General features: G+C 35.9%; 1 protein-coding gene across 7 annotated transcripts in view; it reads right to left on the reverse strand.

Annotated features, from left to right (window-relative positions):
* Nucleotides 1-17,217, reverse strand: part of LOC150104186 (uncharacterized) — a 712,768-nt gene that overhangs the window by 407,990 nt on the left and 287,561 nt on the right. For all 7 annotated transcript variants that reach the window (XM_090396809.1, XM_090396815.1, XM_090396810.1 and 4 more), the window contains one exon: nucleotides 10,521-10,682. In XM_090396809.1, the coding sequence (XP_090252935.1) occupies nucleotides 10,521-10,682 (162 nt within the window). The remainder of the gene's footprint in view (nucleotides 1-10,520; nucleotides 10,683-17,217) is intronic.

The following is a 17,217-nucleotide window of genomic DNA, read 5'->3' on the forward strand; positions in this document are numbered from 1 at the left end:
CTTTATTTTTTTACGTTTCGTGTGTTTGTACTGCAAATGTACAATGACAATATATCTATCTATATAAAAATATTAGATGATGTGCCATTTGAAATGTGTATGTAAGATGCTAAAAATGTAATATTTGCATTTGATTTTTGCAATATTCGCTGTGTATGTTTTGTATTGAATATAAATACAATAAATATTATAATAATATATGGAAATGAAAAGCAGCTATTAAGATTTTTCTTTGATACACTTTTAACTATCAATCCACATGCATCTTAGTCTTCCTCTGGGTATTTTTCCTGCCAACCAGGCAAAGACATTTGTTTTGCTAATCTTTCCTATCAGATTCTGTTTATGCGACTGTATCACCTGAGATTAGCTCTGTTAACACATTTCCAAATGCTAACAATGTCAAGCTCTTTCCTAATATTTTCATTTTAAATATGATCCTGTCATTGATGACATTTGTTGACACAGCTAATCTTTTTCAGAATTCTCATATCTGTGGTCTTCCAGTTTTTGATAAGTGTTCTATTTCTAATCCAGCTCTCAGATCAATAAGTTAAACTTGGTTTAAACATTATCTTGTATACAGTTGATTAGTGTTTCGACTAATTTCTTTCTTATTCCATATAAATTTATTCAGCTGACTTCCTACGATACTAGCTTTACTAATTCTGTTGTCTACTTCTATATTTAATTTGCCATTTTCACAAAAATTTGGGCCTAAACAGCTGACAGGTTTTACTTGTTCTATAGCTTCCCTATTCAGGATACAATTCATGTATTCAATGTATATGCCTATTTTTTACTGTCAATGTCTTTTTATTGCTGAATTTCATATCAAATTTATTACAACAGCCATTCAGTTTAGTCAGGGAATCTTACAGACTTGTACTGGATTTATTCATTAGTATAACATCATCAACTCCGCCATGGGATCCTTAGGGGTCTCATGCCAGTCCCAAGCCTGGATAAAGGAGGAGGGTTGGTCAGATGAGTGTCGATGCTTTGATCGTAAAGAAAAAACACGATTGTTATCTGATGCCTATACAACCAACAGTTACAACATGCTGGCTTGGGCGTCGCCTGGATAAACAAGGCCTGCGATACCAATCGAGTGATCGGGGTTGGATCGAAAAGTGGGATAGTGAAAGAAAACAGAAACTGAAACTAATAGAACTGTTATCAGTAGGAACATGGAATGTGCGGACACTCTGGATGTCAGGAAAATTAGAACTACTTCGTGAGGAAATGAAGAGATATTGGTGGGATATACTAGGATTGGCAGAGATGAGATGGACATCATATGGAGAGATCAATGGATGTGAAGTAATATGGTCAGGACATGACACCATGCACGAAGCAGGAGTTGGCTTCCTTCTCAGCAAAAGAGCTCGAGAGGCACTGTTAGGTTACAAACCAGTTAATGAACGAATCATAGTAGCAAGATTTCAGGCAAAGCCATTCAACATATCAATAGTCCAGATATATGCACCCACATCTGACAGCACAGATGAGGACATTGACTTATTCTACAAAGATCTGACAGAGACAATAGAAACAATACCAAAGCAAGATGTGCTAATTATTGAAGGAGATTGGAATGCCAAAGTTGGAATAGATAATGATGGTTGGGAAAAAGTCATGGGAAAATATGGTTTCGGAGAAAGAAACGAACGAGGTGAAAAATTGTTAGAATTTGCTGTGGACCATGAGATGATCTGTAACCCAAGATTCCAACAAAAGGAGTGTAGAAAATGGATGTGGTGATCAAATGATGAGAAAACCAAAAACATGATTGATATGATTATGATTAAAAGAAGATGGATAACATCAGTACAGCAATGTCGAACTTTTCAAGGAGCGGATATAGACTCGGACCATAGTTTAGTGATTGCAATCATCAAGATGAAATTGGAAAAGAAATATAAACCCCAACATCAGAATAGAAGAGATACAGCATGAACAAGTGAAGCAGAAATAGGAAGAAGGTACAGAACAGTGTTAGCAGAGAAATTTAAAAGTGTGGAGAAAGAAAAAAACTCTAATTTAAGAGTGAAAAGAGTAATGAAGGCGAGAGAAGGTGCAGTTGAAGAAACAGTACCAGAAGAAGAGAAGATCAAGAAGAAATGGATTACACAAGAAACACTGAAGTTAGTACAGAAGAAAAGAATGTTGAAGATAAGAAGGGATACATCAGAACAAATAGAAGAGCAATATAGAAGAAAGTGTAATGAGGTGAAAAAAGCAGTCAGAATGGATAAAATGAAATGGTTAGAAGCCCAATGCAACAATATAGAACAGTACTATGGAGAGCATAAAACAAGGGAGGTATACAAAATGATCAGAACCATTAATAGAAAGTGGCAACCAAAACAGACCACAATTAAAGATGAAAAGGGCAAAGTATTGATGAATAAAGAAAAAATTGTACAGCGGTGGACAAGACACTGTAGTGAGTTATATGAAGAAAAACTAGATTCAGATAGCATTGGGAAACTCACTGAAGAATTGAAGCAGATATCACCACCAGGTAATGAGCATGATATGGACATTTTAAGAGGAGAGGTAGAAAAAAGCAATAGGACGGCTAAAACACAACAAGAGTCCTGGAGAAATGATTAAATTGATAAACTAACATTACTGGAGAAATGATTAAATATGGTGGTGAAAGTATGGTTACAGAAATCCACCAACTATGCAATATGGTATGGAAAGAAGGGAAAATGCCAGAGGAGTGGGTGAAATCAATATTAGTAACATTATACAAGAAAGGAAATAAGCTAGAATGTAAAAATTATAGAACAATTGCCTTGATAAGTCACCTTGGTAAAGTGATGATCATATTGACAGAAAGATTGAGAACACAATTGGAAGCATACCTTGCAGACAAGCAAGCATGATTTAGGAAGGATAGAACTACAATTCAACAGATTTTGACAATGAGGTTAATAGCAGAGAAAGCTAGGAGAAAAAACAAAAACATATACACTTGCTTTGTTGACTTTCAGAAAGCATTTGACAGTATTGACCAGAAAGTGACATTAGCAGTTCTGGAATCCTATGGAATTGATAAAAAAACTAATAGCTATATTAAAAGATGTTTACCAGAATGCAGTTGCAGCAGTCAGAATAGATTTGGGGAAATGGTTTAAAACAAGCAGAGGTACTAGACAGGGAGACCCAATATCACCAAGCATTTTCATCGCACATTTGGAAAGAGCAATGGATAAAATGAAAGACGATGCCAAAGGAATATCTGTACACGGAATGAGAATTAACAATCTCAGATTTACAGATGACATTGTTATTATTGAAGCAGACGAAAGAGAACTACAAAAAACACTGAAACTGTTAAATGAGGAAGGGAAGAGATTTGGACTTGTTGTGAACTTTGAAAAAACAAAGACAATGGTATTTGGTGAGAAGAACATGAAACAAAAGATACAAGTGGATGGAACTGATATAGAAAATGTAGAACAATTCACATATTTGGGAAGAAAACTGACATTGACTTGGACTACAAAAAAGAAAAAAACATCAGGATTGCAAAGGAAGAACAAATCTGAAGGCCATGGATAACATCTGGAAAAGTAAAGTGATCAGTCTGCAAACAAAACTAAGAGTATTGGAAACATGCATCTTCAGCGGTGTACTGTACAGATCTGAAACGTGGGTAATAAATAAGGAATCAAGAAAAAGAATTTTGTCATTTGAAAGAACTTGTTACAGGAAAATTCTAAGAATAGGATAGGTACAGAAAATCACCAATGAAGAGCTCTATCAGAAGATACAACCAAAACAGAATCTAATGCAGAAGATTATAAAACGGAAGCTGCAATTATTTGGACACATCTGTAGAATGAGTGAGGACCGGAAGATAAAGACATTTATGTTTGGTATTTTGGATGGATTAAACAGAAGAGGTAGACCATACAGAGAATGGATAGATGATATAAAAGACTGGTGTGGAATGGGTGTACAAAAACTGCGACACTGTGCACTGGACAAAGAAAGGTGGAAGAAGATAGTGAAACAGGCATCAGACATCAACGGGCAGTGAGCCCATGATTCGTGATGATGATGATGATAACATCATCCATTAAGAGCTAAGATTTGATATCAGGTTTAATACCACTTTCCTTCATAATGTAATCCATATAGATAATGAATAACAGTGGAGATAATGTGCATCCTTGTCACACACTTGATTTGACATCAATCATCTCCTTGTATCTTCATGAATTCTAACTACTGAGTTACAGCTCAAATACAGACTATGTATTGCTCAATATAATGTCCCCAGTTACACCATGCGTTCATGGTATAATCATGTAATTGCAGCATTTGGAATAGCTTTTCTCTTAGCACCTTGTCATAGGTATAAAATTTAAGTACAAATCCCTGTGATATTCCAATCCTGAGTGTCTCTATTTGGCATGAATCCAGCTTGTTGTTCACCAAGCTTCCTTTCCACAATCCTTCTTAGCCATTTCTCAAGTACACTTCCATAAATCTTACCAGGAATACTAATTAATAAGAACAGAAATTATTATTATTATTATTAACATCTGACCACAATGAGTCTCTGACTCCATGGAGCCAGAGACTCATTGTGGGAAGTAAACACTATTGCACACAATGCTCATCCAACCATGCCTTAAAATCATTCAATGCATCTACATTCACAACACACTCAGGCAATGATTTCTGCTCTCCATGCAAAGAACCTGCTCCTCTGCTCACACCCGCCTTATACAGTTTCTAGCAATGGACCTTTTGTTCTATTCTCTCCCGCCTCCTCTTCCATGTCAACCTGAAAACAATCCCTGACTAGCTTATATGTCTCAATCATATCCTGCCCTCCCTCTTCTTCCTCCTATTCACAAGGCTCTGTAATTTACATTCTCTCAATCTATCCTCATACTCCACATTCCAAAGCCACTGACCACCTTTGTGAATCTTCTCGGGACCCTTTCCAACATATCCTCTTCACCATGAAAACCAGCAACCAAATCTGTGCACAATAATCCATATAAGGTCTGATCAAGACCTTATACAATGGCATCATAACCACTTTATTTAGCATGTCAGTGTCCTCTGCATCATCGCCATTATCCAATGTGATGTCTTCACAACTTGTGCAATGTGGCCCCTGAATTTCAGGTCCTTGTCCTCCACCACCACTCCCAGATTTCTCATCTGGGAGTGGTACTTCCTTTGAAGCTTCCCCATCAAGTGTATACTTTGCATCCCATCATTGCTTACCAAATCTCAAGACCTCACACTTTGCAACATTGAACTGATAGTTCCCTTAACTGCCCACTCATGCAATCTATTCAAGTCCTCCTGTAAGACCATAACATCTGCTTGAGTCAGCATTGCTCTCCCCAATTTTGCATCATCTGCATCAACTATCTACATTCATTAGTTAAACCCATCCCAATATCATCATGAACACCACTAGTGACCTTCATCTTTCAGGATACTGCACTCCTATATAAAACTCTCTGATACTTATCTGTTGTGTGTTCTGATAGACTGCCACACGACAAGCTGTCGTGTGGCAAGTCTATCAAAAGACTTTGCATAATCCAAGTACGCCACTGTATATTGTTGTGACCTGTTATTTTGATAGACTTGCCACACGACAAGCTGTCGTGTGGCAAGTCCATCAAAAGACTTTGCATAATCCAAGTACGCCACTGTATATTGTTGTGACCTGTTATTCTATTCTATTAACTTTCTTATACTTTATATATCCTGTTGACTGCGCCATTTATGCTGTGTCCCATTTTACGATTTTTATTCTATCTAACGATTTCCTCTTATCTATGTTCTTCTATTATCTACGCACGAGATATCACCAAAACTTATACTAATATCTGAATTATTTCTCCCCTTAGTACCCCTAATATTTGTATTTATACTGCGCCTTTTGGGATATTTAGTTTAAGATATTATATACATAAACAAGGAGAAAGAACTCAAATATGTCTGAAAGTGTAACTATGTTGCAGTCGTGACACTTTATCTCGTTTCTTAACATTAATTTCCCGCGTGATTAGGTTCGTATTTTTTTAAGTGGTGCATTGGACAGCAATTTCAGACAACTCTTTTATCATTGAACAAAGGTTTATTAAATTCCTTAACATGGTACAATTCAATTCTTTGTGATTACTCAATTTAATGCTAAACAAAATACTTACAAACTAACATTAGCTTATTACAAGTTATTAGGCTATGATCCTATGATGAGTATTACGATCATGCCACCATAACAATTCAACGCATAAATTCACTTGACATGGACAAATAAGATTAATTCACACTATTCAACTATTCAAACTTAAGTAGATTAACTAAACCATTTACTGCACTAACACACAACTATGACATTTTAACTTTCCAATACATTACAATAGATATGCAAAATTCTCAGGACACTTAATTTTTCACATAACATTAACACTAGCCAGCTTACTTTTAATATATTCTATCAGATACTAAAGTCCTAGTATAAATTTTCCTTGGTCACTTCAACAGTTCCATATTAGAATAATGATACTTATCACAGACAAATTTTAGTAAACATTAGATATATTTTACAGTACCTTTCCTTCTTGGGGTTTTCATATGGACCTTTACCTTCTTCTGATTGAACTATCTTGATATAACCTCACCGATAATCTGCTTCTCCTACGTTCTTTTTGGAATTGAACTAGGCTTACGCTGGCTTAACTTTTCGTAACTCCGAACACACTTTGAATCATCTATATATTGGCTGTGCAACTCACCACGTGGACATCGATTTCTTTACGTCTTTCCCCTTCTCGTAGTTGTCACTGAAGTCGAAACACAAAGAATATGTTTCCCTTTCTTTGACTTTATGGCATTCTTTGCTTCTTACATAGGAAATACGGAATCGAAATCCCGCTCACTTTCGTTTCCGTGTTGTGGCGTGGAGATATAACCCCTATCTCGCCACTCACGAAAACATCGTGAAATCCCTACGAAAGAGCTCGCGAAGGGCTCTCCTGGAACAGAATCCAAACCAAAACCAAAAAAGCCTTGTGTGTGTGTGTGGGGGGGTTCCAACCCTTTTATACCTGTTCTCCTAACGGCACTTTTTCTAACTTCTTTTCTCCGCCCCTACTTGTTTTTACTTCACCGACCAATTACGGTGAAGTAAACGTCATTTGATCGGCAAGCCCGTAACAATGTCTCAATCCGGGAATCGGCCTCGAGCGATAGTCTGAGGTCCCCCCTTTAAACAAAATTTCTTTAAGAGAAATTTTTTTCCTTTTTGAAGTGTTCCACTTTCCTCATATATACGGGGTTCCCCCCCCTTTTTTTTACTTTCCTTTTCCCCTTTTTTTTTGTATTCATTATCCATATACTCATAACTGATGTACTTAAATTCTTTGGTTCTTATTTCTCTTCCCTTTTCTAGTCTTGCAAAAATTTACTTCTGATTTAACCTTAACTACTTGTGATTTCTTTTCACAGACTACCTCCTCATGTGATGATTTCTTCACTTTATTTACGTGGGACTCACGATTCCTCTCTTGAGACTCATTTCTCTCTTCCTTAAGTAACTCTGGAATTTTTCCTTTCCTTGTAAATTGTCTCCTTCCCAATAAGTATATTTCTTTCCTCATGTAATCACATTTAAAGTCATACCTTGATAGGAAATCTCTGCCTAGGATCAGCTTGGTGTGTGGAAGAGAGGATCCTGGTAGTAGAAAACTCCTGCCAAACACATAATTTGAACTCAGGTAGGTACAACTTTAGATTCACAGACCTAGAAGCACGAGTCATGGAAGTTGCGACACCTGACACTCTTACTCGTTGTTTAAGGTGTGTGATATTATCTTTGGCATGAGGTTCTATTTTCTTAAAGTAATCCTCAGATATGATGGATGATTGAGCCCCAGTGTCTAGCAAAGCATTGCAGTATTTACCATATGCACTCGCCCTCACCTCCATCTCGTAAGGATGCTCCTTTCTTCCTTGTCCCTTTTTCCATACTCTGTTTGTATAGGTATGTGAATCTGAATCTCTGTCATGACCTCTACCAAAACACTTCTTGATAAAGTAACAGTTTCGAGCAAAATGTCCGAGTTTGTTACAACTGAAACATCTTGGGGGCTCTCTACTGCCTCTTTGGTCATTAACTCTCCCTTGATTTTGTGAAATAACTGTCTCTTGTTGTGGTACGACTTCGGATAGTCTCTGCATAACTGAGTCTAATCTATCTAGAAGGGGTCTTTGCAGATGCTCAACTTCCTCTTTAACCAATTTAATGGTTTCCTCAGTTCTGCTACAATTAGGCTCTGGGGTTCTTACAGATAACGTTCCTAATTATTTCATTACCTCATCTAACCTATCCATAATGGGTTTTTGGAGTATTTCTATCTCTTGTTTAACAATAACCCTGATTTTATCTGAATCAATATAAGACTCTGTCAAATTGTTTATCTCTTGCTTATTGTCCCTTTCTAGTCTCTCTCTTGTTTCTGATCTTTCTCTCCTCTCCTTACTCTCTTTAATATGTTCTTGCCCCTTTTCAGAATTTTCCCTCTCCTTTTCAATTATATTTACTGACCCATGAACATGTGCGGGACGAAGGTCTCCGAGTAATGGTTCGCGTTGTTTTACAGCATCGTAACATTCTCTTAAATTGGATATTCTCTTATCGAATGCTGTTTCCTTCAATTCAGGTTTGACTCCCTGTCTGAATTGTTGGAAAATGGCCCAGTCCAAGTGAGGCTTTTCTTCACTAAGGACACTTAGGGTACTAGCTATCGTCAGTAACCTGTTATGGAATTCAGCCACACTTTCCTTTTCCTTCTGAGAGCACCTCTGGAGTTTCCATAAGTTAGGTCCTAAGCTTCCCAGTTTTGAGAACTCAGAAACTAGGATTGTCTTAAATCGGGAGTAATCCAGGGTTTCCTTGAGAATGGGGGAAGAATACAGAAAAGCTTTAGCCTTTCCCACCAGTTTACTTCGGAGTAGGACTAGCAACTGAAAATCGGTCCATCCTCCGACTCTTCTAAGCTCTTCTATATAACTAAAAAAATTTAGGATGTCATCAGTCTCCTCGCCCGAAAATTGTGGGAACACCTGCTCTGGGTTAATGTAGCGAAAAAATTCGCTGTTATCCATGCCTAAATTACTGGAGGGCTCAGTCATACTTGCATCCAATTTACACTAGTTAACTCTCTAAAATTCTCAACAAAAATTAACTAAACTTCTACCTCTTAGTTGTCTGATCTGCTACCAAAACCAACTTGTTGTACATAGCTTGTAATTAAGATTTAATTAGCTAAACTACATCCTGCCGACTGTGCCATTTATGTTGTGTCCCAATTTATGATTTTTACTCTATTTTATAATTTCCGCTTATCTATGTTCATCTATTATCTACGCACGAGATATCACCAAAATTCTACTAATACTTAAATTATTTCTCCCCTTAGTACCTCTAATATTTGTATTTATACTGCGCCTTTTGGGATATTTAGTTTACGATATTATATTCAAAAACAAGGAGAAAGAACTCAAATATGTCTGAAAGTGCAACATAGTTACACTTTCAGACATATTTGAGTTCTTTCTCCTTGTTTTTGAATATAATATCGTAAACTAAATATCCCAAAAGGCGCAGTATAAATACAAATATTAGGGGTACTAAGGGGAGAAATAATTTAAGTATTAGTAGAATTTTGGTGATATCTCGTGCGTAGATAATAGATGAACATAGATAAGCGGAAATTATAAAATAGAGTAAAAACCATAAATTGGGACACAACAATATGCTATGCAATGCCTCTATTTCTCACACTGAGTTTTATTTCCCTTTTTAGAGATAAGTACTATGACAGCTCTACTCCAATCATCTGGAATTTGACCTTCTGACCAGGCCTTTTGAATTATGCAGTGAAGTGCAGCCATTGTAAAACTTTTATGCCTCCATATTTGAGCATTTTTATTCAAATGTTATATACTCCAGCTGCCTTGTTACATTTCAGGTTTCTAATGGCATTCCAAGTATGCATACGTATTCCATAGCGAGTTCACAAGTACAGAGCACTTCATATACTCATGGTATGGTTATGAAAAAAGAAAGAGCTTGTTTATAGTGTTGAGTCTTGGTAGTTCCTTGTTGCCTTTAAAAAACACTTTCACAAGAATGAAATAAAATAGGATGGAGGAAAGAGTGATGAAATCTATTATCATAATGCTTAAACACTGTCCAAGCATTACGACTGCTGCCATATAGTTTCTCTGTCACACAATGTAACAATGGCATTCACAAGTCGAGTTTCTCTGAAAATTATATCAGAAGATAATTTTCAGAGAAACAGAAACTGACAGATTTATCTATATGCTGTTACCATACCAAGATAAATTCCTATGGTATTAAAACATGCTACTAAAAGGTTATTGTTTGTTTAAATTATCTCAAAATTTGATATACCTGTATTATTTCAGCATAAACTTTGCAAGAAAGTATTTCTTACCTTTATCCTGTCCTCTAACTGTTCTGATAAAGGTCTCAACTGATCACCATTATGTTGTGTGCTCTGATTTTGTAACATAAATGTTTGCAGCATCTGAACTTGGAGATTTTTATTACTTGTAGATGGCCTAGCTTTAGGGTACACAGGTTGTTCTTTGTTCATCTTAAAAATAACAAAATCATTCATTAAAATGCAGTGAAATAATACAGTTAATTTATATATATATATAAAATGATAAGCCTTTTTATGTCACATTTTTTGAAAGTTAGGGCTACCCTGAGTGTCGAGTCTTCAAAATTCAAAAAGAACCGGCCTACCAGTCTCTGGAACTCAGGGGTTGGGTGCCGTAGGCGGAACCCCCTTTCAAGTCTTCAAAATTCGAGTCATCAGAATTCAAGGAGAACCGGCCTACCAGCCCGGAACTCGGGGGGGGGGGCATACCCCCCAAGTATATACATATATATATATATATATATATAAAAAATCAACTATGAATATGTATAACAATTTGTCATAGAAATTGTGAAAAGCTATGAGAAAATTCTATTTTTAGTCTGTTAAAAGCTTGTGCTATTCTTAAACACACTACTCAACATTTGCTCAAAACTTTCTGAGATGACAATTGTAGCAAACTGAAAATGCATTGAATATTAAATTTTTTTGTAGAACAAATACAATTTTAAAAATGATAAATATTTAAAGACATTCTTTTTTTTTTTTTTTAAAAAAGCCTTTTTTTATTTTTGAAATCAACTATACCTACTTACAGCTTCACAAATGTAGGCTTACACAAAGTAGAATATCCTCCAAAATGCACTAGATCCAACAGGTAAAAGCATTATTATTAATAGAGCCCTCCAGGGAGTCAGGAACTTATTGAAGGAGGCCATACTATTCACATCAGCTGTCATACTTTTTCTTGAATTCATTCATGTCACTTGCACACACAACATCCAATGGCAATCCAATCCAATTACAAACTACTCTATGAGAGAAAAATCTAGCCCTCATCCCCTTCTTAGCGGTATTCATTCTCTTGTCCTTTCCCACACCTCCATAAAATGAAAAATTTCATCTACTGAAATTCTGTATAACCCTTTCAGAAGTTTGTGAGTCTCAATCATATCACCCCTCTTTCTCTTGTTAGTGTCTGAAGTCAACAAATTCTCAATCTGCCCATAATCAGTATTCCACAATCCTGATAGCATTTTTGACACTCCTTTGCAGTCTCTCCACTGTATCAGAATAACCACAGAAACCAGACCTGCATGCAATATGGAGATATGTGATTTTCTTAGACAAAGTGCAGTTATTTTATTGAGTATATTCAACTGATCTAAGTAATTTTTTTAAAAGTATTTTTTAAAGATATGTCTTATCATTGTGTAACATGGACAATTAGAGGATAATTTTCAGATGAAAATTAATAAGGTAATTACTTACAAAACTGATAGTAATGAAAACATCAGTAGCATGCGGGAAAATGATCGAGCAAAACAATGTACACATCAAAAGAAATCCCCCCCCCCTGCAAAAAAGTGTGCAGTGAGAATTATTTCTGGCCACAATACAATGATTTCCCAATGTTATTCCTCGGTGAACAGGTTGAGTTTTGGTAAGACGTTCTCTGAAGGGGAATGCAGTGTGCCTATTAATGCAAATAGAAACTAGTCAGCAAAAGGATAACTTCCAGTTTGTTAAGTAATGCACAAAATACAGAACCGCTTTTAATAAAATAAAAAATTTTAAAAAAGTGAGAAGACAGAAGTAAGAAAAGCCTCACTGACTATATTATTGTTGAAAGTGATATCTTCGTGCTGGTTCAGGACACAAGAGAACAGAAGATTTGAAACACAAAGTGACTACCATTTAGTTTTAAGCAGGATAAAACTTAGCATTATACTAAAAAGAAAAATCATGTAAAAAGTTTTAAAACAAATCAAAGCTGAGCATTTTTCAGAGGTATCAGACTCAAATACACAAATACCGTAAGACCCTGTTTAATGCTATCCCGATTAATGTGGATTCATTCTAACATGGTTTTTTTATGAACCCTAAAAAACACTAAATATTCCATGATTCGATATAACGCAGTTCTACTCGAAGCCTAAAAGAGCGCTAAATTTACACTGATTCAATTTATTGTTGTATTTCCCTTATTTGTATATAATAAAATTATTCCCGAACCTGAACCAATCAGTGAAAGGTTAAAACAAAACAAAATTAATACGAAAAAGCATTTCGCTCAACATTAAAATGCAGATGCTGAGGCGATTAGAGCCACTGACATTGGAGCTGCTTTAAATTTGTCTACTTCTACTACATTGGAGCTGCTTTAAATTTGTCTACTTCTACTATATGAATGATTTTAAAAAAACAAGGACAAAATTAAGTGTACAGCAACCATGTCTTTTACAACAAAGGTAACCTGATCCAGAAGCAATCTTTTAGAGGAAATGGAAAAATGTCTTTCCATTTGGATTGATGATGAAACCGAATGCAGCATGCCATTAAGTCAGGCAATAATCACTGAAAAGGCCATAAATATTTTTGATACTATTCAAAAACAAAGAGAGGATACAAGCAAAAACTTTACAGCTAGTAGAGGTTGGTTTGATAGATTTTAAAAAAGAAGCAACCTATACAACATTCGAATCATCGAAGAAGCGGCGAGTGCAGATACTAAAGCTGCTTCAACCTTTTCATACTTTAAGAGCCATAAAAGAAATTATCCTCCCGAACTAGTTTTTAATGTTGATGGAACAGAACGGGACTTTTCTGGAAGAAAATTCCAAAGCACAGATTTATATCCACGAACAAAGATGAGCACCAGGATTCAAAGCTGCACAAATCACCATTGGCAGTAACACCAATGGTGATTTCAAATTAAAACCATTGCTTGTGTATCATTCCAAAACACCAAGAGCCATGAAAGGAAAGTTAATATTAAAATGATCCCATTTAATCCTGTTTCGTTTAGTGCTTTGTCTTCTAGGAATGCATGCTGAGCGATAATCAAGGTATTACTGTATTATTCTTGAAACAATGAAGGAATTCGAAAATAAGAACCAAATCTTGGAGACTCAGTGGCAGACAGTAAAGAAAAAATTATCTGATTCAGCCAGAAAGAAAGAGAGAGAGATGTGGTGAGGTTGTCTGCAAGGATAGGAGAATCATAACTTCATGAACACAAGGAGTTAAAGAGATGGTCAAGGAAAAAGAAGTAAGAATAATGAAAGTTACTAACAAGTAAGTCATTTGGCTCAGAGAGAATATGTTTAAATTGTGCAAACAAGATGATGCTTCTTTTCCAATTGATGCACATATCTTATCTGACAATGGACTGCTCTATGCTATTTATGATATCTAGCTGTCATGTCATCATTCATATAGTGATTGAGAATAATACAGAGTATGCTATACTGTGATATGAACAGCTGATGGCCATGAGAGAGAGATATATATACACTGTTTCAAAAATGGGTATGTACATAGGCCAAAGGAAAGAGAGAGAGATGTAATGGATTCCCTAAAGAAATGAATGGTAATTTTTTTTTATAGATTCCCTATTAGTTGCGTTCCTACTAAGAAGTTAAAGTATCTTCAGTGTTATGAACTATTTTTGAGATTTAAGATCGAAAAAAAAAACTATATACTGTTTATGGAGCCAACAGGTACAAGCAAAACCACAGAAATGTTACAAAACAGTTGTGTTCTGTTTCATCAGTAAAGCTGTATAAGTTGTAGAGCAGTCCATTGTCAATATGATATGTGCATCAATTGGAAAAGAAGCATCATCTTGTTTGCAAAACATAAACATATTCTCTCTGAGCAAATGACTTACTGGGAAAGGACCTCCACATAGCCTTTTAAGAAATGCAGAAAACTGACCAATGCTTCTGACCAAATGTCCATTCCTCACCTTCTCATGGCAAACCCATTATAAAATGTTATATTCAGGCAATAACAATCAGGGTAAAGAGGGAGTAGCTATAGTATTCAACACTAAATATGAGGATAATCTTCTATATTGGATAATGAGACTTATTTGTGCTTGTTCCCACAAAAGGTTCTACCAAGAAAGAAATGGAGGAATTTTTTGAGTCAGAGAAGGCAGCTGGCACAATGAAAAAGGAAAAGTTAGTCCTTATTGCAGATTAAACAATTGAGTAGGAAATGATTACCAGATGTATAGAAATTTTTTTGGGAAAATTTGTAGAGAAGCTCAAAGCTAATAATAATGATAAATGCCTGCTGGATTTCTGTTCAGGACATGGATTAGTTATTACTAACACAATGTCCGAACATAAAAATGCAAAAAATTCACATATAGAGAAGACGAGAAATAAGAAAGTCTCATTGCCTATACTATAGTTGATAGCGATGTTTTCCCATTGATTCAGGATACAAATGTATACAGAGGATTTGAAATAGAAAGTGATCAATATTTAGTTTTGAGTAGGATAAAATTGAATTTCATATTGAAAACTAGACTGTATAAGAAAGTTTTAAAAAAAAATCACAGTTGAGCAGCTTTCAGAGGTGAACAGTAAACTCAAATGCACAAACATCATAATAAGAAAAAATGAAACAGTTTGAAAACAAGAATCAAACCCCGATGAAAACATTGCTTCAGCCAGAGAGGCATGCAGTGAGGTTGCCTATAAGGATAGAAAAACCAGAGCTCCATGATGGACTCAGAAAGTTAAAGAGGTAATCAAGGAAAAAAAAGCATATGGAAAGTTCTTGGCAAGTAAGTCAGCTTTTGCTCTTAGATAATACAGAGAAAAAAAGCAAAGCACTGTGTAAAAGTAATTAAACAAATGTCATGGAAAGTCTTTGGTAAGAACATAGAAAATATATATCCAGAAGGTGGGAAAATATTCTGGAGGAAAAAAGTACTGTAAAAGGAATCAGAGATAATAAAGGTGACATGAAAACTGAAGATAAAGATATTCTAGGGGGTGCTTAAGGGTCAAAGCTGTATAACTGAGAGGAGACCTCCACATAGCCTTTAAAGGAATGTGGAGAACCGACCAGGGCTTCTGACCTAATGTCCAATCCTCACCTTCTCGTGGTGCACCCTGTTGGGTATCTACTTTGATACTGAACGAACGAGGATGGGCTGGCAATTTGGGATTTAGCCGACCAAATTGTATTCTTATTGGTTAAACCAAAATAAAAAATGATGGTACAACATGACAAAATTTCATGCCGGCTGGGGCGTCGCCCGGTTAAACAAGGCCCCCGTTGTTTTCGCCAGGGAACCAGGGCGAACAGTGAAAAGTCAGCTACTGGAACAAATCTGAAAACAAACCCCAACTCAACATCACCAGAGTTAAAGATTGGTACTATCAACGTAAGAAGCCTGAATGGCAAAGAAATGGAGCTAGCTGAAGAATTAGATAAGTATCAGATCGACATAATAGGGGTGACTGAAACAAAAAAGACCAAAACTGGTGAGATCTTTCTGAGCAATAAATACAAAATGTTATATTCAGGCAATGACAATCAAGGAAAAGAAGGAGTAGCCATAGTATTCAACACAAAATACGAGGCTAATCTTCTTGAATGGCAGTCAGTCTCAAGTAGAGTAATGTGGGCAAATATGAGAATGGGAAACTGGACAATGAGACTTATTTGTGCCTATGGTCCCACAGAAGGTTCTACTAAGGTAGAAGTGGAGGAATTTTTTGACGCTTTAGAAAAAGCAACTGACACAATGAAAAAAGGAAAAGTTGGTCCTGTTGGGGATCTAAATAGCAGAGTAGGAAATGATTGTGAGACATACAGAAATATTTTGGGAAAATTTGGAGAAAAGAGCAAAGCTAATAATAATGGCAAATATCTGTTGGATTTCTGCTCAGGACATAGACTGGTTATTACTAACACCATGTTCCAACATAAAAATGTGCACAAATTCACATGGAGAGAAGAGGCTAGGAATAAGAAAAGTCTCATTGACTATGTTATTGTTGATAGTGATATTTTCTCCCTGGTGCAGGACACCAGAGTGTACAGAGGATTTGAAATTGGAAGCGATCACTATTTAGTCTTGAGCAGGATAAAATTGAATTTCATATTGAAAAGAATAACATGTAAGAAAGTTTTAAAGCGAATAAAAGTTGAGCAGCTCTCAGATGTGAACTGCAGACTAAAATACAGAAAGATTATTGAAAAGAAAATGAAAGAGTTTGAGAACAGGAATCAAACCTTGGAGATTCAGTGGCAAACTCTGAAGAAAACATTGATTGATTCTGCCAGAGAGGCATGTGGTGAGGTTGTGTGCAAGGATAAAAAAATCAGAACTCCCTGGTGGACACAGGAAGTTAAAGAGGCAGTGAAGGAAAAGAAGAAAGCATATCAAAAGTTCCTGGCAAATAAGTCAGCTTTTACTCTTACAGAATATAGAGACAAATGTAAGAAAGCTAAACAGTGTGTAAAACTAGCTAAACAAAAGTCATGGGAGGACTTTGGCAAGAATATAGAAAATAAATATCAAGAAGGTGGCAAAATATTCTGGAGGTTGTTGAAGAAGCTTAGGAATGGAGGAAAGAGTGCTGTAAAAGGAGTTAGAGATGATAAAGGTGACATGAAAACAGGAGAAAAAGATATCCTTGAAGTATGGAGTAATTACTTTGAAAAACTGCTAAATGAAACAAGCAGTGATGACAGCACAGTGATAAAAAACACTGAC

Source organism: Typopeltis vanoorti, chromosome 8, assembly GCF_054136105.1.
Source record: "Typopeltis vanoorti isolate ZY-2024b chromosome 8, IOZ_Tvanoo_1.0, whole genome shotgun sequence".
Taxonomy (NCBI): domain Eukaryota; kingdom Metazoa; phylum Arthropoda; class Arachnida; order Uropygi; family Thelyphonidae; genus Typopeltis; species Typopeltis vanoorti.